General features: G+C 41.3%; 1 protein-coding gene across 2 annotated transcripts in view; it reads right to left on the reverse strand.

Annotated features, from left to right (window-relative positions):
* Nucleotides 1–22,882, reverse strand: part of GRM5 (glutamate metabotropic receptor 5) — a 933,671-nt gene that overhangs the window by 258,302 nt on the left and 652,487 nt on the right. For both annotated transcript variants that reach the window (XM_029602292.1, XM_029602291.1), the window contains exon 3: nucleotides 18,681–18,916. In XM_029602292.1, coding sequence (XP_029458152.1) covers nucleotides 18,681–18,916 — 236 coding nt within the window. The remainder of the gene's footprint in view (nucleotides 1–18,680; nucleotides 18,917–22,882) is intronic.

The following is a 22,882-nucleotide window of genomic DNA, read 5'->3' on the forward strand; positions in this document are numbered from 1 at the left end:
AATCCCTTTTCAGGACAGCCTTCTGAAAGGTGATTGGTCCTTTCACTGACATGTGACAGTGAAGGGACCAATCAGCAATAAGTGAAGGAGTGAATAAATTAATATTAAGTGCCCGACACTTTAATATTAAGTTATTAACTCCTTCTGGTAGCCCTAGTCAGGTTGGCAGAATGGACGCTGAATTTATCAGCATCCATTTTTCTAACTCCTGCGTATGCGCTGGTTAAGAAAATGGGACGCTGATAAATTCAGCATCTGTTTTCTTAACCAGCAGACAGCCACCAACAGCACACCTCTCTTCCACTCGCGCTGTCAAGGAGGCGCTAGGGGCGAGCAATCGCCTCTAGCACCTCTCAGGCAGCGTGAGCCCTAATTTAAATATTGCATCGTGCCCCCAGGAGAGGCGCCTGGGGGCGCGTTATGAAAGCGGGCGCTGAACACACGGTGCCCACTTTCAGCGCAATATTTTTGCATCGGCCCCAATACTTGATAATCACATTTATTTCCTTGCACACCGAGTTCTACTTGTAAAAACTCATTTTTATAAGAATGTTTCACTTATGAGAGTACAGCACCTAGTTCCAGAATGTTTCATAAGAAAAACAGAAATAAGGGTCAATAAGCAAAAAAAGATTTTTATTAAAACAAGCATTTTGTTAAGAATTGCAATTTTGACCCTTTTACATCATGTGGCAGCTTGAGATTTTACTATGTCTTTTATGTTTTTTATATATATTTTTTATTATGAATATTATTGTTTTATTTGCACATTGTTAGGCCTTATTTGTGTTAAGCGATTAATAAATTCAATAAATGAAATGAAATGCAAATGTAGAAGATACCAATTTATTAGATTAATTTACATTTGAGGTAAATATTCAAAGTGATCTAGCCAGCTAGGTAAGGACTTAGCCAACTAGTTCAAAACCTTTGAAAATCTGCCATTCTATATGGCTAAATTAATACCTTTGACTTGTACGATGTGGCTAAATTTAGGCACTCAAACTCTGGGCAGTCCTGGGGGTGGGATTAGGTCGAGGAAGAAATTTAGGGGCTAGTGCTAACTTGGCTTGCCAAATCTAGGCATTGCAATAGTTTTCCTAAATCTCGCTAGCTAACTTCCCTCCTGAAATAAAAAAAAAAAAGAAGTGTACAGCAACCTGAACTGCCACCCAAATTCCCCTTCCTACCAAGAAAAAAAAATAGTGGGGCTGAGAGATGTAAACCACTCCTCTGAGATAGGGCCTTTTCCTGCTGTGATGTTCTTAGCCAAGAATTAAATGCAGGGATTCCTGATGTTGCCCAAAAGGGGTCACTACCAGAAGTCTGCTCTCCTATTAGATTTGTATAAACAGGAACCCAAACCCACCTGATCAAGCCTCCCAGTGATAAAGAGGGAGAGCAGGAAAAAAAATGGGAAAGGGCATCTGTTTGTGTCAATAATAGAAATTAAATTAATTTTTGATATAAGATACTGTGTCAAATACTAATTATGTTTACTATAAGTTTGAACAATTTTTAATGCTTAACTCTTATCTATTGTAGAACTATGAAATTATCAGATAAGTACAATTTGTTCTCTCTTTCTCATTACAATTAAATGCACTCTTAAATTCTACTAATGCTATATTTTATCTTTCTGTGTGCTTTATGTTTTTTAGGTAACCAAAAGTTTCTTTTCTTGGAATGTCATCAGGTAAGTATAACACTTTTCTATGATTTCTTTCTCTACTTTCCTCTCTTTTCTCTTTTTGTCATTTATTCTTATATATTTCTCTGTCTCTTTGTATCTATTTTCTTATTTCCTTTATGCTTTGATGTGTTTTCCTCTTTTCTGTGTTGTAATGGGTTGGTGTGTGCATTCACTTATCTTGTTCAAGTTCTTTGCTGATTCTTGTCAGCTGGGAAACTCTGGAGCCATCGTCATCTTCTTACCTTCTTACCTTCTTACTCTACTCTTAAATAAAACATCAAAGAAAGACTAACTCTCTATGACTGACCAGTCTTCTTCAAACTAAAGTCTGCGTAATCCCTAGGGTGATATATCTCTATTGTCTTATTGCAAACTGAAACTAATTAAGTGAGAAAACAAAGGATAATTATAATTTCCCTAACTAAAGACAAAAGAAGTCCCTATCAATTGCTGCATTCAATCATGCTCTCAGATCCTAGAATTCCACTGAACAATGTCACTTTTAATTCTTAATTTATTTTTGTTGCATCCTGATGAGCTCATTCTTGCAGTGAAGGGATGTAACTTGCTAGAAACACTTTTAGTGGAGGAGTAACCTAGTGGTTATAGCAGTGGGCTACAACCCCAGGAAAGCAATGTTTAAATCCCACTATTGCTCCTTGTGAACTTGGGTAAGTCACATTACTCTCCATTGCCTCAGGTACAATATTAGATTATCAGCCCTGTGGGGATAGGGAAATACCTATAGTACCCAAATATAATCTACTTTGAAGTGCCACAAACCAGAATATAAAAATCTGCACTGGTTACTTAGTATAGTTTATAAGTAATATTTTTCCTTAGCAGTCTCCCTTATAATTTCAGGTCACTTTCTAACAGGGCTACTCTGTGACAATGTTTCTTCTTCATGCTCTGATAGTCAATGTACAATCTCTGGTTTCAAATATTCAGCAGTCTACTTGATACTAAAATCAGTGAGTCAGCAGTTTGTAAACTATCTTTTATTTTTTTCCTTACCTTGACTGGTACATATCTCATCAATTACTGATTTTCATTAATTCATTCATCTACTCATGCACTACCCTCCTCACTGCCCTTGTCAGTGTTATTGTGTTTTATGAAACTTTATGGGCCTTGGTGATGAGTCACAGCAATGTGCTCCTGCTCATATTAGATTTCACCAGGCTTCTCTCCTAATTCTAAACTGTCCCCAGTTTTTTTCATCCCGGTGGATCACTGCTCTTGCTAATGTCACTGGGGTGAACAGTCTCCGTCACTAGTTCATTTGTCCATTAAATTGTGTTTAAAGCTTCCATTTTTTATTTGGGTTTTCAGGTGTTATTTTTAAAATTTTTGCTACTCATATTTTGTGGGCTCTTTTTTAACTTTCATATTTCTGCCTGGGCTTTGACATGTTTACTTGATGCTGTGCCTGCCTCATCACCTGTTGTTAGGGAAGTCGTTGCTACGTAATTCGGGATACGGTATAAAGATATGTTCTTTACTTTGTTACTCTCTGCCTTTACTCACATTGTTAATTGTAAACCGGGTTGATGTGATTCCTATCATGAAACTCGGTATAATAAAAATAATAAATAAATAAATAAATAAATACGGCTTCGGCCTTCATGTTGGTTGCTATGGTGGTACCAGCTTCTTCAGGTAGCTTTGGGGCTGACCACAGAGTATAGACTGGCAACAGAAATTTTTGTGGTATGTAGTGGACAAAAGCCAGATTGGAGTGAATGTAAAATGGCATGAGATGAAAAAAAAAAATCAATATAGAGATGTTTTAAGGCTTGTTTGAGCAGTCTCTGTACCTGAAATCAGAACTGGTGCAAGAGCATTTGGTGCCCTCAGTGAACCTTCAGTCATGCATCCCCTCCACCAACTTAGCTCTAACACAGTGCTCCCTCCTATCAATGGCAGTGGCTCCAGAACAGTACTCCCTTCTTTGATGGTATTAGCTCTGGCATTGCAACCCTTTGGGCCTTATGCTGGCAGGATTTGGCTTTCTAGGCAACTGCCTAGTTTGCCTAATGGAAGCACCGGCCCTGCCTGAAATATATGACTTTGCAATTTTATACATTGAATTTCAATTGTCAAGCACCTGACCACTTCTTGTGCTTTCTCAGATCACATCTCATTCTGTCTCCTCTCTCAGGGTTAACTACTCTGTTACAGATCTTTGTGCCATCTGCAAAAGGGGAAACATTTTTCATCCAACCTGTCTGCAATAAATATCACTCACAAAGTTATTTAACTGAATTAACCCCAGAACAGATCCATGAGGCTAATTGTTCTTCATTCCTCAGAGAAAATTCCATATACAACTACTACCCCCTAATCTGTCCCTCAATCAGATTTGAATCCTGTCCACTACCTTGGAGGCCACCCCACGTTGACTCAGCTTATTTATGAATCCCCTTTATGGACAGTCCTGAAAGGTTTGCTGAAATCCAAGCCAACCACATCCAACACATACCCATGATCTAATTCTCTAGCACCTGTGACTGAATCACTGTCTGTATCCTAGACTAAACCACTGGCAGATGGTTAGTAGAAAAACTGCTATGAATGGTGTTTTGTGCCATCAATGTGTAAGGAACCCCTGGTATCCTTACTTGAAGGAGTGTAATATCTAGTGGGGAGGATCAGAGAAAATTAGTGGAGAGGTGTGTCGTCCCCCCAATGTGGAAGCTGCAGATGGTGTGCTCTAGCAGCTTATAAACCCCTGCCACCGTCTTAGAGTGTGGATTTTTAGTTACATTTCCAAAAGGCAGGATGTCTCTGTCTTCTGTAAATTATATTACCTAACTTATTGGAAGGGGATTTGCAGTTTTCCTTTTGTGGGTCAGCCTGTTTAGAATGACCTATTTTGCCTATGTTTATTCATTTTGATACATTTGGGAGACTTTCCTTCCGAGAGCCTTGGTGTTCCTTCACAGAGAAATGGGGCGACCCTGTGTAACTGTAAGGTTAGTTCCAGCATAGGGAAGACTCTGTTGCTCTCTCTCTCTCACCTCCAGAGGATAGATCACTCAGTGACCCGATGCAGAGGAGTGTCATGCTAAGTTTTTTTTCTTCAGTGACTATATCCTCATTTTTAGAGGCAATGAGGTTTTTCCACCCCTCCTGCCTCTCGTTTTTATCCTTTTGAATCAGTCTACTTTTTTGGAACTGAGTGCCCTTAGTACTAGGGAATCAGTTTCCAAACTATTGGGAGAAGAGTTGTCTTTCATCTGGGAAGAGCCTGAGGAGTAGAGGTTTCATCACACAGCTTGTCAATTGAGCATCCATTTCCTGCACGTGTCTGCCGGCACCTTTTTTTTTGTTAATTTACTTTAGTTTTTCCTTCTACCTAATATCACAATGATATTAAGTAGGAGGCAGTACAAAAAAAGCATTTTTTTCTGCTTTTCTGTACTAGTTTTAGGAGTGCTCAGCTATTAATGCCTGCATTTGCATGTGATGAGCGCTATTAGATTCACTCCGCGTTGGACATGTGTTGAAGAGGCGCTAATCCCCTTCTTGTATAAAAGGTTTAGTTAGCACCTCTACAACCCACGACCAACTCGGCTGAGCACACTGTATTTCATTGGCCCCAATGTTAGGTTTTATCTTAGGCGTCATAGTGGATAATTCATTGAAATTGTTGGCTCAGTGTACTGTGGCGATCAAAAAAGCAAACAGAATGTTAGGAATTATTAAGAAGGAAATGGCAAATAAAACGATGGATGTCATAATGCCTCTGTGTTGCTCCATAGTGAGACCGCATCTTGAATACCATGTGCAATTCTGGGTGCCGCATCTCAAAAAACATATAGTTGCAGTGGAGAAAGTGCAGAAAAGGGTGACCAAATGATAAGGGGCATGGAACGGCTCCCCTATGAGGAAAGACTAAGGAAGTTAAGGCTTTTCAGTTTGGAGAAGAGACAACTGAAGGGTGATATGATAGAGGTCTACAAAATCATGAAAGGACTTAAACAAATTAAAGTAAATCAGTTATTTACTCTCTCAGATAACATAGGTACTAGGGGGGCATTCCATGAAATTAGCAAGTAACACATTTAAAACAAATTGAAGAAAATTATTTTTCACTCAGCACATAGCGCATAGTTAAGCTATGGAATTCATTGCCAGAGTATGTGGTTAAGGAGGCTAATGTAGTTGGGTTTAAAAAAGGTTTGCATAAGTTCCTGGAGGAGACGTCCATAAACTGCTATTAATCAATAGGGAATAGCCACTGTTTGTTGCCAGCAGTGCACGTGCCTCACCCACGCTCTTCTTCAGAGTCTGTGCGGGAGGTGGGACCCGGAGCTGAGGGCAAATCAGAGGAGGAAATAGAACATGCTCTGCTGGCTGCAGGGAAGAACAAATATTAGCGATGGGTTTCACTGAGACTCAGGGTCTGGGCCCTGTGTGCCAGGTGCTAACGATGCCCATCGAATGGATCCCTGTTCCATTACCAGAGGGAAGTTTAAGAGCTGTGATAGCTGCTGAATCAAGTGTGCTGCACTTGAGAAGAGAGTGCCCGCTTGGTGATTTTAGAAGGAAATCTAAGAGACTTGAGAAGACTCCAGGAAAGGTACGAGAACTGGGACTTGCAGTGTTCTGATAAATGACTGGGACTAAGTTCTAGTCATTCTAGAATGGGGAGAAGATTGTGATAAATTTGGGAGTTGGAAGAAGGACAAAAAAGCGGGGAGTAGCTTGCTTTTTACGGCAGTTACTACCCCAAACCAAATAAGCTTGATACTTCACTTTCAATGCATATCCAGCATAGCTCTCTGCTTCAACGGCAGGGGAGAAAGTCTGATACTTCACGCATATCCAGCATAGCTCTCTGCTTCAACGGCAGGGGAGAAAGACTGATCACTTTCAATGCATATCCAGCATAACTCTCTGCTTCAAAGGCAGGGGGAATGAAGAAAAGTGGATCTATATACAGACAACCAACAAGGACTGAATTACATAGTCTGGGTAAACAAATAAGCATGAGTGTAGCTTGCTTATTGCAGTGGTTACTACCCCTAACTAAATAAGCTAAATATTTCACTTAGATGCAGCTCCAACACTGCTCTCTACATTAATGGTGGGGGTGGAAGGGAAATAGAACCAAAAGGTTACTAAGAGCCAAGAGTAACAGATAAGTATGAGAAAAAAAGAAAAGTGCGAAACTTGCTGGGCAGACTGGATGGGCCGTTTGGTCTTCTTCTGCCATCATTTCTATGTTTCTATGTTTCGATTTGAATAATGGGAAAGGAGAAGGAGATCAATTGTTAAGGAATTGGCTTCCATAAATTCCTAGACTTTACAAAACAAGTAAAGTCACAAATTTATTAATCTTTCTTCTTCATTATTGTTCATCAATTTTATTTAAATCTAAGTGCTGTAAAGAATGTTCATTTAATTTAATCAACTATCAGTAAAGCAGTTGGAAATCATATTGCCTCTCAGTGTTGCTGTTCTTAACTGTGGAGATTATTAGTGCTGTTTACAGAGATTGGGGAAAACTTGGGCTGTGTACGTTGATTAATGCAAAAGGACCTTGAAGCTAAGCTTCCCCCCGTAGGGAGCCCTGGACCTCAGAGGTAGAAGCTCTCCGTGAAGAACTGGTTGCAGATAGGGTCCGTTTTAATTCTATCTGCCCCTGGGTCCAGTACATGGGTTCTAACCCATCCAGGGATTACAAATGGGAATAGGCCTGGTTATTTGATGTTTTAGTTCCTTATGTTCCTGGATGGAATCTTCGCTTCGGGGGTAGGATACTTCTGGTAGCACCTTCGGTAAAAGATACACATCTCCAGGAGATGAGAAGTCAGGCTATCAGGCCTATAATCTGGAATGCTTTGCAGGTTGAGCTGCAGCTAATGTCTGATTATGTTCTATTCAAGAAAAAGTTAGTCTTTGTCATTTTTTAAATGCTTTTCCTCCCGAGCAAGTTTGTCATAATTATGCAGAGGATTCACCCTGCTGCTATGATTGTGCTATAATTGGATTAATTCTGTGTTCTGTTTGTTGTGGTCTATAAAATATTTATGTCTTATGTAATTAACCTAGTACGGCTGGTCTGTTTAAGCAGAATATAACATTTTTTAAATAAATAATAGCCCAGTCAACCACCTTACTGAAAAACAGTGTCTTTATTTCACTTTTTTTTTTAGTCTGTTCCCTTGCAAATTTCCACATAACTTCGTATCCCTGAGGCAGCAGAATAATTGTTCAGAGGATTTAACAGGAGACAGCAACAACTTGATGCCACAATTTGCTACAAAACCTCCTGGGGCAGACTTCCCACTTCCCAGTCTAGTTAGCCGAGTATTCCCCAAATACTCCGCTCACCCATTCCTGTCACCATACAGGTACTATGTCCCCTCCTCAACTAAGCCTGCCCCAAAGAGAAGTTTTGCTCTCTAAATAGGATCTCCCTCAGTCTCACCAGCCATCAGCCATTCTCGCTGTAAGTTGCCCTTTGCAGCCTGGCTTCAAGCAACACTTCTCTTGGATTCAATTTCCCAGATACCTCATGTTCTTTTTTTCTCCTATGGAGGCATTATATTTTTACTCTCCTGTATCTTCTTCTCTAGGAACATCTTCAGAATGCCCTGCATCTCTTTGTTTCATCGTGTGAGATACCAGCCTCATCAAACCATCCAGTCCAAGCAATTGATCGTATTTGCTTGAGCAGATCTTCCTCTTTTAAATATCGCGCTGCCTCAAATCCTGCAGCCCACTGGATTCTAGATGCTTTACTATTTGTTTCTTCAGTAAAGCCTCCATTAATGTTGATGCTTTCAAGATAACAAAGATAAGATTAAGCAGCTTACAGTTTCTAACCTCTTTTGTTACCCCATTTTTAAGAAGGAGGATAACATCCACCATTCTCCAGTCCTGCAGGACTACTCCCTTGTTCAAAAATGCATTGAACAGATCTTTCTGTGGACCCTCAAGAGCTCGTCTAAGCATGCTTAAAATCCTAGGATGCATCTGTTCTGGCCCCATAACTTTGACTACTTTCAGTTCTGATAGCTCTTCATAAACCCACTGTTCAAAGTGTGGTATCTATCCCTCTACCATATGTCACCCTACATACAATAAATGGTGGTTCTTCAACCGTGTCTGCCTTTTCTCATCACCCTCCACACAGTCTTCTAAATCCAGTCTTCCAGTCCCTCCTTTCCCTCACATACCAGAAAAAGTCTAGTCACCTTGCTTTACCAAGTTAGCTATCTGGTTTTTCCTCTTTCAGCTTCACCATGTTGACTCCTTTCCCTGCTCCTCTTTCTGGACTCTCTGGTGCTTTCTTCTTTTTTACTTTTACTTTTTCAGTCACTTCTCTGGAAAGCCTTACTGGTCTTTATCTTCTTTGTTTTGCTTACTTTCCTAAATGAAGATTTGGTGCCTTTAGTATAGCTCCTTTTAGTTTAGTTCACTGTTATTCTATTACTACTACTACTACTATTACTACTATTTAACATTTCTATAGTGCTACATACACAATACTGTACAAAAGTTACCAAAGAACTTTTCACCCTACCAGCTCATCCTTAATGCCGCCCCCCCATACACATTTTAATAAGGTTGGTACTCCTGGAAGCCAATATTCAGTGCCACTTGTCTAGATAAATTCAGACTTAGCTGTACAAATGATGAGATTTAAAAATCTCATGGCACTGACTGGCCCTGAGATAGCCAGATAGTTGGGGTTTTTTAACCTTCCTAAAATATTACCCCATTCTGGAGTAGAGCAGGGGCATTCCAGGGTGGACTCAAACATCTGGAAAGTTGGCCAGATGAATGCCAGTTTTTAGCTTTATCTGGCTAGTATAGCTGAAGAGCTGCCCTAAAGTTAGCTAGATAAACTTACCCGGCTAACTTTAAGAAAATCAGGTATATTCAGCCGTGTGCCCACATCACTGAATATCCCTTCAAATTTAGCCAGATAAATTTATCTGGATATCTTTGCTAGCAGGTCACTGGCTGAAAATAGACCTGCTGATGTTTCAGGATTTTGACTTTTATATGATCCCTTTCTGTGTCTTATATTAAGCAATCCAACTTTATTTTTTTTTGGCAAGTCACTTCAATATCTAGTAGATGGAAGTGCCATCTCTCCTTTCCAAGGTCAACCAGAGAGCGTTCTCTTTTCCCAAAGAATCAGTTGTGAATAGCGTTCAGGGAAGCAAATTTATAAGGGTGTGCAGGGTTGCAGTTATTTTAATTTCATGCCATGGGGGGGGGGGGGGGGGGGGCGGGGTGAGGGGGAAGGGTTTCATTTTGTTTTCTTTTTAGACTTTTTCCTAAAGCATCAAAAATGAAAAAAAGCTGGTCTAAGCATCCCCTTCCACACACCGCCTGGCACTTCTCCCCATAGTGCACCCTATCTGCGGCCACAAAGGAGTCAGAAGTAAACCGCAGTTGCTCCTGCCTCGCTGGTGCAGTAAAATCCGAATTGGTGCTTGCTAATCCATGGCTGGCAGTGTTTAAGAGTGTGGTGCTTATTCCAAAATGGTGCCAGCAGGACCGGAGCAGCTGGGAATTGCTCCTGACCCCTCTCCCACCGTGGATGGGGTAAGATACAGCTTGGGGATGAGGGAAGACATGACGCCTTTGGCCTGATATTTATTTTTGATTTGTGGTGACAGCAGGGCAGGCCCTTTTAAAACAAAACAGAAACAAAATTCTATTTTGTTTCATTTCCTTTTGATTTTATAATGAAGCAAAAAAGGAAAGCAAACATTTCATCATTCCCAACAAAAGCACATCCCTACAAAATTACTTTATCTACTTTAGCTGTTTTATTGGCAAGACAGTGAGTAGTTGTTTAGTGGAAGACATATTCTATTCTTGTTAAACAGAAGGCATTATTCAAGGCAACATTTGCTAGTTACACAAAACACAGTAAGAACTATATTCCAAGAAAGAAAGAAGCATAGCTTTCAAAAGACTTCTAAAGTGGTTTTAGGAAGCATTTCTGAAAGAGTATATTTGTATATTATCCAGTAAGTTCACATATACGATCTGCTTTCCATTCATTTATCTATTCTGTACTATATGGTGCTGTGTCTCAGTTTTACCTAGGAGTGCTGGAGCCATGTTCTGACCCATGCTCCTGAGTTATTTTCCTGATGGGCAAGGGGTGGGATGGGGAAGCAAAGTCTGTCAATGCGTTTAGGCTATCTGGAGCTTTCCTGCCATCTTCCAGTAAAATAGACATGCTGTTAAAAAAAAAAAATCCTTTTACTGGTTAACTTGATTGCAGGTGAAAATTCACAGTATGTGTACACTTTTGAATAGTGCACTTCAATATAGATAAGAAAATCCAGTAAATCACAGATATAGTCACTGGTAAATATGAACTCCCTGAGAGTAGGTAATCTGGATGCAGACTCCTTCACAGTAGAAAACTGGAAATTCCTCCTGATACAACTTCAGAGGAGTCTCTTTTGACAACTTCCTTCATCAGCAACTCTCCAAGTAGATTTCCTAGTCTAGCAGTACTCCAACTAGAAACCTATTCGTTAGAACACTTAGGTAATCTCCCATTGAGCATAAAAGTATGGGAACTAACCGGTTCCAGAGATGGTTTTCAAGGATGATGATTCAGATGAATTGAAACAAATTATGGTAAACCTGGAAGATGAAGTAGGCCAGATTGACAAACGAAAGAGTAGCAAATCATCTGGACTGAATGGTATATAACCCAGGGTACTGAAAATATTCAAAAAATGAATTTTCAGATCTATTTGTAAAAATCTGTAACCTATAATTAAAATTGTCCATTATACCTGAAGACAGGAGGGTGACCAATGTAACCCCGATATTTAAAAGGGCTTCGGGGTGATCCGGGAAACTATAGACCAGTGAGCCTGACTTCAGTGCAAGGAAAATAGTGGAAACTATTCTAAAGAACAAAATCACAGAACATATAGGAAGACATTGGTTTAATGGAACATAGCTAGCATAGATTTATCCAAAGGAAGTCTTGCCTCACAAATCTCCTATATTTTTTTGAAGGGGTTAATAAACATGTGGATAAAGGTGAACCAGTAGATGTAGTGTATTTGGATTTTCAGAAGGCGTTTGACAAAGTCCCTCATGAGAGATTTCTAAGAAAACTAAAATGTCATGGGAAAGGAGATGATGTCCTTTCGTGGATTGCAAACTGGTTAAAAGACAGGAAACAGAGAATAGGTCAATTTTCTCAGTGGAAAAAGGTAAACAGTGGAGTGCTTCAGGGATCTGTACTTGGACTGGTGCTTTTCAATATATTTATAAATGATCTGAAAAGGGATAGGATGAGGGAGGTGATCAAATCTGCAGATGACACAAAATTATTTGAAGTAGTTAAATCACATGAAGATTGTGATAAACTGTAGGAGGACCTTGCGAGACTGGAAGATTTGGCATCCAAATGGCAGATGAAATATAATGTGGACAACTGCAAGGTGATGCATATAGGGAAAAATAACACATGATGTAGTTATACAATGTTAGGTTCCATATTAGGAATTACCACCCAGGAAAAAGATCTAGATGTCATAGTGGATAATGCATGGAAATCCTCTGCTCATTAAGCTGAGGTCGTCAGAAAAGCAAACAGAATGTTAGGCATTATTAGAGAAGGAATAGTGAATAAAACAGAGAATATCATAATGCCTCTGTATCGCTCCATGGTGAGACTGCACCTTGAGTACTGTGTACAATTCTAGTTTCCACATCTCAAAAAAGATAGTTGCCCTGGAGAAGCTACAGAGAAGGGTATTTACAATGAAAAAGGAGATGGAATGGCTCCCCAACGAGGAAAGGTTAGGGCTGTTCAGCTTGGAGAAGAGACTGCTAAGGGGAGATATGATAGAGGTCTATAAAATCACTAGAGGACTAGAATGGGTAAATATGAATCAGTTATTTACTCTTTCAGATAATAGAAGGACTAGGGGCACTTCATGAAGTTATCAAATAGCACATTTAAAACAAATTGGTAAAAATTATTTTTTACTCAATGCACAATTAAGTTTTGGAATTAATTGCCAGAGTATGTGGTTCGGGAAGTTAGTGTAGCTGGGTTTAAAAAAGGTTTGGATAAGTTCCTGGAGGAGAAGTCCATAAACGGCTTTTAATCAAGTTGACTTAGGGAATAGCCACTGCTATTACTGACATTAGTAGAAAGGGATTTAGTTAATGTCTGGGTACTTGCCAGATACTTCAAACCTGGATTGACCACTGTTGGAAACAGGATGCTGAGCTTGATGGACCTTCAGTCTGACTCAGTATGGCAACTTCTTATGTTCTTACTTCCCCCTGTTTTCTTGTGTAACCCCATCCCCGGCTGTGGACTGCTACTCGATAGAGCCATAAAAATATTTGTGTTACTCTTTGGGGCTGGAACCTTCCCAGGCTAGCTTGAACATTGACTCTTATTTCCAGGGCCTAGATCCTTTGTTGAGTGGTGGTGGTGGTGAGGGTGGTAGAGATTATTCCCAAGGCACCAAATGCTAAGGGTGACCCCCTCGTGTCCTTGATTTTGTCCCTGGGAAAGGGATACTTGGAAGTCACAGTGTATGCTGGATATGTCTAATAAAACAACTGGAGCCGCTGTGTTAGTGTACAAATTAAAGTCTTTACTGTTGAAAAGGTATGAAAATGGCGCACAAATTATTCCATAGCACCACATCATATGTTCTTTTACAATCTCTTCCTCAATCAGTGCAAGAATGACTCCAGAACCAGGGGAACTTCTACCCTCCCGGGAGTCCCCCAGGTGGGCAGGGTATCCTTTAGATGAGCAGATCATCTTTTTCAGCTGGCCAAAAAATACAAAGTTTCTGTCTCTGCATGGAAAGATAAATTCTTTCTCTCCCCAGGGTTTTGACATCACCTGATGGGTGTCTTCAAGAATGTTAGGCTTTGCCTTTACTCGTAATTAGTTGATTTTCCATACTTCTTTGTTCTGATCCAGTTCTTTCATCTTCTGGTTTTGATCCCTGATGGGAGGGATCCCCCGAAGCAGGACTATCTGTGCTTCAGTCAGGAAGGAAGGGCAGCCAGAACTTCCTCTTGAATCTTGAAACTGAATCTTCAAAAAACTGAGGATAAAACTTAGTATATCCTTGTTGCAGATCACCACCACTTCAGGGGCAGGTCTTCCCTTACTGCACTACCCCAGGCATAGGATTCCCCATTCCCTGGCCCAGGTGGTGTAGAGGTTCCCAAAAGGCTTCTACCACTAAAAATATTAACTTCCCAAACATGTACCCAGAGGAAAATATCCAAACCAACTGGAAAAGAAAAAAACACTCCCGACCCTGTTCAAGTCCAACAAGCAGGGCTTGCCTATAAAACAACAAAGGTCCGTAAAACAACAAAGATAAGCTCCTATTTACCTCTGAACTCTTTACAAACAGAAAGGGACTGCCTCCCAAACTCTAGCCAGAGCATTGACATATAAGATTACCAGGGGGACAGCCATTCTAGACCCTGCAGAGGGAGGGCCTGTATTTGAATGGAACCTCCCCTAATCACCATCTTGCACTAAGCTAGATGACACCTTAGAACCCAGGGCTTCCCGGTAGCATGACTGTAGTGTCCACTGCACTTGGGAATAAGGAAATAATGGAGACAAAACCCCCACATATGCTGAGTCACTGGCTTTGCCTGTTGCTTGTTGTAGGAGAAGCAATTGGACTTCCAGACGAAGCTACAGTAGATAAGATGTATCCGGATGGAGCGCCAAAAAATGTGGAAGGGTTGATGGCCAGAAGATATGCAACTGGTACCCACACTGCACAATCTGGAGGACCCGGGGGTTCTTGGTGATCTGATGTCACTTTTCTACAAAATGCTGGATTCTTCTCCATACTGAGAGCATTGGGAATGGATTGCTCAGTGGGATAAAATACTAGGCCTCAGTTTAGGCTGGGCCTGTTGTATGGTTTTTCAGTTTATGGCATTAGCTTTGTCAAATCCTGGCTTGAAATGGGTCTTGATGCTGGGCCAAAAGGAATGGGAGATGGTACTGTTAGGGACTCCTGTGGACACCTCACCATGGAAGGCTCTTCAGGAGACATCAAGAGTGATTGAATTGCAACATTTTGGTCCTTTATCTGAGTGGCCATTTCCCAGAGCTTTTAGCCAAAAAGATTGTCCTCCAAGCAAGAGAAGTCTGTCAGTTTTTTGTAGACATCCTCATGGATGATACTTGCTGAAAGTCATTCCATGCATCTAGCTCCAGTGGAAGCTGAAGAGATAGATGAAACAGAATGAAAGGATTTGTAGACTGATTGAAGTAGGTGGTAGATGCCTTCTTCTGCATCCAGGAGTGGTTGAGGATAGTAGTTGCTTTGCTCAGTAGCAGGTAGGAAAGACTTCCATTTTTGAATGCTATCATGAATATACTGCACCATATAGATTTGGTGGATAGATATACATTGCACTTTGAATAATTTTCTTGCCAAATTTATCTAGATGTTTAAGGTGTTTTCCTGAGGAGAATTTGGGTGAATCCATGTCTTTTTTGCTATTTTCATAGCAGCCTCAACCACTACAGACTGGTAAGGCATCTGGCCATACAAAAGGCCAGTGATTGCTGGACTCTGTATTTGAGGTCCAACTTTATAGCCATAAGAATATTGAAATGGGAGTTTTCCATATTATCATTTGTAGAATGTTGAGGATGTTGGGAACCATAAGAGCTGTTGGTTCAGCTGGAATATCCAGTTTCTGAAGAAGGCCAAGAGCTCATAATGGAGGTCTTTTTTTTTTTTTAAGGACATGGATTTTTTTTGCTATAACCATATTTTCCACAAACTTAGAATATGTGAGATCCTCTGGTGGAGAGGTGTGGTCTGGAGGATCCGGGAGTGGGTTGTAGGGTATATATGTAGAGTTTTCATCTGAACTTAAATGTACTGGTTCACTTATCCAGGGCTCTAATGCTGAAGAGGGCAACCCGGGATGGGCTTCCGGTTGACTCAGAGGAAGAACAGCTTGGTCAAAAATCTCTAGCCTATTAGGATCCAGTAGGATGGATGATGAAGATTCTTAGTCAAGGGTTCTGAAGATGAATTCACATCTATGGTTTTGGTATCACTGTAGTGATAGTGGAAAGGAGATGCTGGAAAATTCCTTTCATCTCCTTGGTCAATGAGGTAAAGAAACTCTTTACCAAAACTGCAATTTGGTTGAATGACTGATATATCTTCTGACCAGGATAGGCTCCTGCATGAGAAAAAGTGACCTGTTAGAATTAAGCCGTACTATGGATGATGGTAGTTCTTCCACCACCTGTCTAGGTAGGGTGAGTGTCATGGTTATTGAAGGGGACAGATGCAAATTGACCCTTCTCCTACAGATCTAGGATGGGCTGTGTAGAACCGTGTAGGCAAAACAGCTTGATAAAGAAAAGCATGAAGTGGATCATGACATATGTTGGTTTTTTATCCAATTTATTATTTCTATTTTTTATTTTTATTTTATGATGTATTACATGTTTATTTTTATTTGTTTCGTGGATTTGTATTTTAATGCATATGTATTTTGTAAATCGCTAAGGCAGATTGGTGGTATATAAAATTATAAATAAATAAATAAATAAATAGATGTGATTGAAGAGTAGAGGTATCAACATGCATCGAGGTCACTTGTTTCAGTGGCATAGACCATCAAGTGTCAAGTGCACCAGTGCATCGAGTGCATTGGGGTGAATGCATTGAGTATATCAGTGCTTTGTCCATGAAGTGCATTGATTGCATTATGTGCTGAGTGCCTTGAGCATACATGCATTGAAGACATTGGTGGAGGACATGTCAGACAAGTCAATGTATCATGCATAGGGAACATTGATACTGCTTGCGCTGATGATGCTGATGATGTCCACATTGTGCTTCTTTGACGTAGGCTGCGATGAATCCAGTGGTTGATCTCACTTTGTCTTTGATATAGGACTGCTGGTGGAACTCAACTCTGCAGCTTTGGCCTGAGCGGACAGGGGAGTTTTAGAGTAGCTCCTTCTCAACTCCTTTCCCAGTGAGATAGACAAATCTGCCCTGTGGGTTGAGGACCTACTGCTACTCAAGAGAGATTTATGCAGTTTCTTGATGTGAAGCACCCTAATACACTGAGTGTGGGGATATCCATCCACAGGCATAGCAGTTCTTTTAGTTGTGTTATGATCTGAAGCATCACTAACACAGTTAGTGTCCATCAGTGAGGGACTTAATTTTTCCATAGATACAACTATAAAACTGCTCACTGTCATTGACTTCTTCTTCTGGGCAGACATGATGGAAGAGAAGGTTATGCATCTTTGTTTTTGTATTTATTTTGGTAGTACTGAAAAGTGTTATTGTGGGGCTACAAAGGCAGTATCACAGCTAAATTAGAAGAGAATGAAGAAAAAGTATTGAATTTGTGATTTTAAGGATTTTTCAGAGAAAAAATATTAGGAGAGACTGAGTTTATATCCGTGCTTGCTCGAACAAAAAATGACTGAGGAGGATCATAAGCAAACACCCATGCAGCTACTCCTGCACATGCTCAGTAGAGCTAATAAGTCTAGTAGTTTGGAGAGACAAGTCTGTTTGGTACCAGCAGAGGACCCACATGTAATGTCTAATTCAACCTGCTTATTGGCAGAAAATATTTTTTTAGAGAGAGGGTGGTGGAGGCATGGAACTATTATTGTAAACTGTTTTGACCAATTTTTTATTGAAAAAGTGGTATATAAATTCATTTCAAATAAATAAATAAATAAACTCCCTCCCTGTGGAGGTGCTGCAGACAAAGACAATACATGATTTCAAGAAAGCAAAGCATGGGCTAAACAATGTGGGGTGCATTTTCAGCCGCTGTGTGGCTTGGCTAGTTAGCTAACTAACAGGGTATATTCAACGGCGTGGTTGCCCGCTGAATGTACCCGGCTACCTTAAAATTAGCAATCAAAGTTTATCCAGCTCACTTTAGGATTTCTCTTTGGCTTCTCTGAAGTTATTTGGCTTCCTTATCTGCAAGATAGCAGCGAGGGATCCACTTACTCTTTGGGATCTTGCCAGGTACTTGTGACCTGGATTGGCCATTGTTGGAAACAGGATACTGGGCTTGATGGACCCAGTATGGTAAGTTCTTATGTTCTAATGCTGAAAATTGGGGTTGCTGGCTAACCTAACCATGTCAGGGACAGTCAGAGGAATTTTTTTCCTTTTTTGATGGTGCAGGAAAATTAGACCCCAACATGTGAGATGCACTGTTTCAAAACTGTGCAAGCCAGTTGACATGGGTGGGGGTAGGGGTGTGAGTGAAAGGGAAGGGTTAGCATATTTTATTGTCCTACTCTTTACACAAAACTTAAATCTTACCCTTAACACTGTATCATGTATTTTGTGGGTCCTCAGAACTCACAGGGATCTATCTCCAAATGCATTACCTCCAATAGATGTGAAAATGGAAAAACCTCCTAGAAATGTTGTTCTGTGTTTCGTTGCTTTTGATGTTCTGCCTCAAACACATTTTAGCTTCAATTCCTTGCTCTGATTCTTCATGCTAATTATAAATTGCTTGTAGGTAGCACTGAGGATTCTTGATATATCAGGAATTGACTCCTTTACATGTAACTTAAGGAAAACCAAGACTTTAATGGTTTGGGGACTCGCTTTGGGTAGTCTGACATGCATCAAAATAATGTTTTTCTTTTGTTAAGCCAAGTGCCATTGGTAAGCACAGTAGCTGGTGAATTCACTTCAACATTGTTAGAACAGTAAGAAGCTCCAGCAATAAAAGAATCCCCATCATTAATTAGTGAAAAGAAAAATAGATTTTCCCACATTTCATCTTTTTTTTCTTGTTTGCCAGTTGTTGCTTGCCAAAAGTCAAATAACCAGCATGTAAACTTATATAATTTTGTCTATAAAAAAAAAAAAAACATGAACTTTTTATCAAAACCACAGCATCTGCAGTATCGATTAAGGATTAGAATTGTAAATCTGCTTACTATTACATGTCTTGTTGAATTTCTGGCTCTCCTGTGAATAGCCCTTCAGCTTGCACTGGAATCTGTGCTGCCAGAATTCCTGAAACCAGGGGTTCCGGAGATTCGTTTCTGGCCGTAGCTGCAGGTAATAATCATCAAACCATTTCACATCAGGAGACTGAAGCTTGATCGTTATTCCTCCCGCAGCTTCCCGCTGATAGCCATCTGTCACGTCATACCTGTCTGCCCAGCCATCACTGCGGAGATAAATAAAATGATAAAGCCCCCATGTTTAAAATCGGACTCAAAAGAGCAATTAACCTGCAGCTTTGAACACTGCTCACCCCTAAGTATGTCCACTATTAAGTATAGAATACTTTGCAGCCTGATTAGACTTTAAGGATGTGATGCCGGAGCCTTATGAAGTAAAAAATCATTATTGAAAAAAAAAACAAAAAACCACACAAAATAAATATGTAATGAGAGTGGATCAGCATCTGAGAGCAAACATTTCCTTAATGATCATCCTATTAAAGATATTCAGTCTAGTGCTAGTTCATGAGTTGAGCATCCAACACTCTGAGAATTACATAGGGATTGGCGAATCTGCCGCCCCCACCTCATGTTCTGACTTGGATCTTGACCTATCCTGGATTTTGGTCTAATTTGCTGCACAAATCTAAAAAGTCATGCTAGCTCACCCTGATTTTCTGTGAAGAAGGTGAAAGAATGACAATGATCTGTGGAGATCTGAGCAGCTGCTTCCTTGGTGTTGTTGAGGTTGAGGCGAGAGTGTACGTATTCTGTTTACGGTTGTTGATATCTGAGAGCAGGTTTTGGGGGATTTGAAGCTCTGATAAATGTTTAGATGTAGGAAAGGGTACTTTTGTTAATCAGGGTATGCTTTGGTTTCCATTTGCAACCATCTCTCCCCTTTCCATGTTCACCTGTGTTCTTCATGTGCTTGTATTTTACTTTTTTTCTGTGAAACTAACTGTCCAGTATGTCATCATCAGTCAACAGAAGCAAATCCAGGAGGAAGCCTCTGTCTGCATGTGAAAACATAATTGTCTTTTTTTTTTGTTAAGTTCTGTCACAGCAGTCATGATAAGGTAAGCACTCAGAAGCAGAGGAGGAAGTACTGCTTTATCTGGCATTTGCAATAGGATGGGGTGGCATGTGAGAGACAGAGGGCGGTGGAGAGTTTTTGAAGAAAGGGAGAATCAGAGGTGGTGTGTTGTTGGAGGAAGATGTGGAGGAGCTGGAGCGGGAGGCAGATTGGCTGGTATAAGGTTAAGTAAGTGCTGCTACTGCCCACTCTTCCATTTTAACAAGCAGCCGTCCCTCCACAATGTGATTTGCCCATGGTGGGGAGTGCCAAATTGCTTTCCACTCTCCCATTTGAAAGCTGTTATGTACTAGGGAAGCTGTACATATAACTAAAGACATTTATAGTAGGGTGAAATTGGACTGAGAAAGAATGTGGAGGCGGATTCAAAGTTTTTATGCAATTTTGATATATGACAGCCTCTGTTGTTTATTCACAGGTAATGGCTGAAACAATCTTTTTTTTCCCCCGAGTGAAAAAAAGAGTTGCGATGACGTTATAAATCAACTGCATAAGAAGTTTGAATCCACTCCCACAGTATTTTTCATCCAAATTGGACCCTAGTATGAAACTTCATAAATATACAAGCCGCTTCTCCCAGTACATTGTGAAACTGCACAACAGCTTCCAACTGGAAGTGTGAAAAAAAGAGCAATTATACTTTAACTGTTGTAATATTTGGATCAAGTACTTAGTTAATTAAATTATTTATTTAAGTTCTTTGTTGCCCAGTAGCTTCCTTCTGCTTCTTTTTGCACTTTCAGTTTAATCAAAAGCAGATTTATTTATTTGCCAGGACTTATCGCCCACCTTATTACCCGCGAACTGCCCCAATGGCACAATGAGTCTTCTCTCACAGCTGCCAGGGGTTTCTCCTCATTTTTTCCATAATGCATCTAATCTGTCTTCATCTAGCTCTGCTATAGAGATGACAGTCCTCGGCCTGAAAGGCATGGATCATGGTTGCCCTGAATCATGGCATGATGGCTAGGAATTCCTCCTTTCATGGGGGTTCTGAACATTCCCTCCACAGCATCCCTAGCCCCCGCTAGCCTGAATCCAAAAGTCAATCCTGGGCCCTTCCACACATCAGGGCTGTTGAGCTACCAGATAGGCCAAAAAGCAATATTTTCCTTGCTGTCCCATTGCATGTAGGTTTATGGAGATGTATGTAATTTAGTGGCTCATAGAGGAAGTACTATTACAAACATTTTAAAGATTTAAGAACCTTGCTGTTGGCTTATCTAGAATCTGTCATATTTTGTATTTTTGATTTGCTAGCATTTGACTAGTAAAGTCAAGTGTTTGGGGATTCAGTTCTAGTTTTTCCTATGGATCACAACTTTGATGTTTCTTGTGGCAAGGCTCATGGGTAAAAGTGACGGTGAAGGGCTGTAAGGGTGCATACAGGGAGGCCGCCGACAGGAAAATGAGGCCAGAGGAAGCAGCTGGAAGGCAGCAGTTCAGGCTGGGGCTGGAGGAGCAGTATTAACAGCATGGGGTAAGGGAGGGGTACCGAAGGGGTTGTGGCTGCAGCATAAGGTGAGAAAGCTGAAGGAAGAACCAGAGTGACAATAGCAGGAGATGGTGAGGGGGGGCCTGAAGAATCTGACGTGTGGGGAGGGAGGCCTGAATATGTGCGACAGGGAGTCAAATAAATGATTACTGGTGGTGGGGACAGAGAAGAAATGACTGGAGGCACTTGCTAACAGTGGAGATGCTTTCTGGTAAGCATTGCAGCTCACACACGGCTTCTATCACTAAGACCCCTGCGACCAGATCAGTCAGGGGAGTAGGGCACAACAGGAGCGGCAGAGCAGAATACCCTCTGCCTGCAGGGTTAGGGGGGGGAGGAGGGATGCGGGACGGAGAAAGGTAGGTGGGAATATAGATAAGAACATAAGAAACTGCCATGCTGGGTCAGACCAAGGGTCCATCAAGCCCAGCATCCTGTTTCCAACAGAGGCCAAACCAGGCCACAAGAACCTGGTAATTACCCAAACACTAAGAAGATCCCATGCTACTGATGCAATTAATAGCAGTGGCTATTCCCTAAGTAAACTTGATTAATAGCAGTTAATGGATATTGAGACCGGTAAGGAGCGAGAGAAGGAAGGGGAAGTTTGAGCCAGGGGTGGGCAGCAACTCTCCCTTACGAGAGAGCAAGGGGCTAGGCAGCCCTTTTGCTTCCTCAGGCCGGCAAGCGAAGGCATTCCATGTCTCCTCACCTTTCCTGCCACGTGGGATTCATGACATCCGGCGCTGCTTATGCTTCCCAGGGCTTTGGGCCCCATCCTAGACCCATGTGTGATGACTTGAGATAAAATTATCAAAAAAAAAAAAAAAAAGGAAGAAAGGAAGGAAGGAAAGATAAAAGAGAACTGGCTGAGGGCAGTGAGGCAGGCACAGTGCTGGGGGTGTCCTGAGACTCCAAGGCAGGGTGTGAGGAAGTAGGGTTTGCATATTTCCTCCACTGGCGTTCTTGGTGGCAGGACTGAGACACTCATGCGTGACAGGGGAGGAAGCCATGCAGGGGAAACTGAAGGCTGCAGGAAGGGCAGTAAAAGAAGGGCCTACTTGGGTGTGCATCTGACATCAAGTCTGGTAGTGAAGAGAGGTCACTTAGACCCAGGGATGCTGGTAGTGCGGCAGCGGGCTAGTGTGACCCCTCCTACAGTGGCAAGAGCAGCAACACTGACTTGTCAGGCTGCCTAGGTCTGGAGCTGCTGTGGGTGGCTCAAGCAACCACACTGCCTACGACCGTATGCACGCTGGGGGACTGACTGGATGTGGCCCCTGTAACAGGCCCATTGCAGCCTCTAGCAGTGTGCAACTCTTGTGGCATCAGTGTATGTGCAGTGCTGGTAGAAGAGCCTCTCCCAGCTAGCGTGGGAGATGGGGTTAGAGAGACAGTTGGCCATGTTGGGGAGGTTCAGTCTGGTGGCCATGCTTGGGAGCTGCTAAGACCATTAGGAGGCTATATTGGCTATAGAAGCAGCTATTTTGGAAAGGTGGAAGTGAGGCAGCCATCTTTCAGGTGGCAGGGAAAAAGGCAGTGAGTTGACCATGTTATTTACAGAATATAAAAACGGGGAATAATGGTCAGGTTGGGCAA

This window comes from Rhinatrema bivittatum, chromosome 5 (assembly GCF_901001135.1).
Source record: "Rhinatrema bivittatum chromosome 5, aRhiBiv1.1, whole genome shotgun sequence".
In the NCBI taxonomy this organism is placed as follows: Eukaryota; Metazoa; Chordata; class Amphibia; order Gymnophiona; family Rhinatrematidae; genus Rhinatrema; species Rhinatrema bivittatum.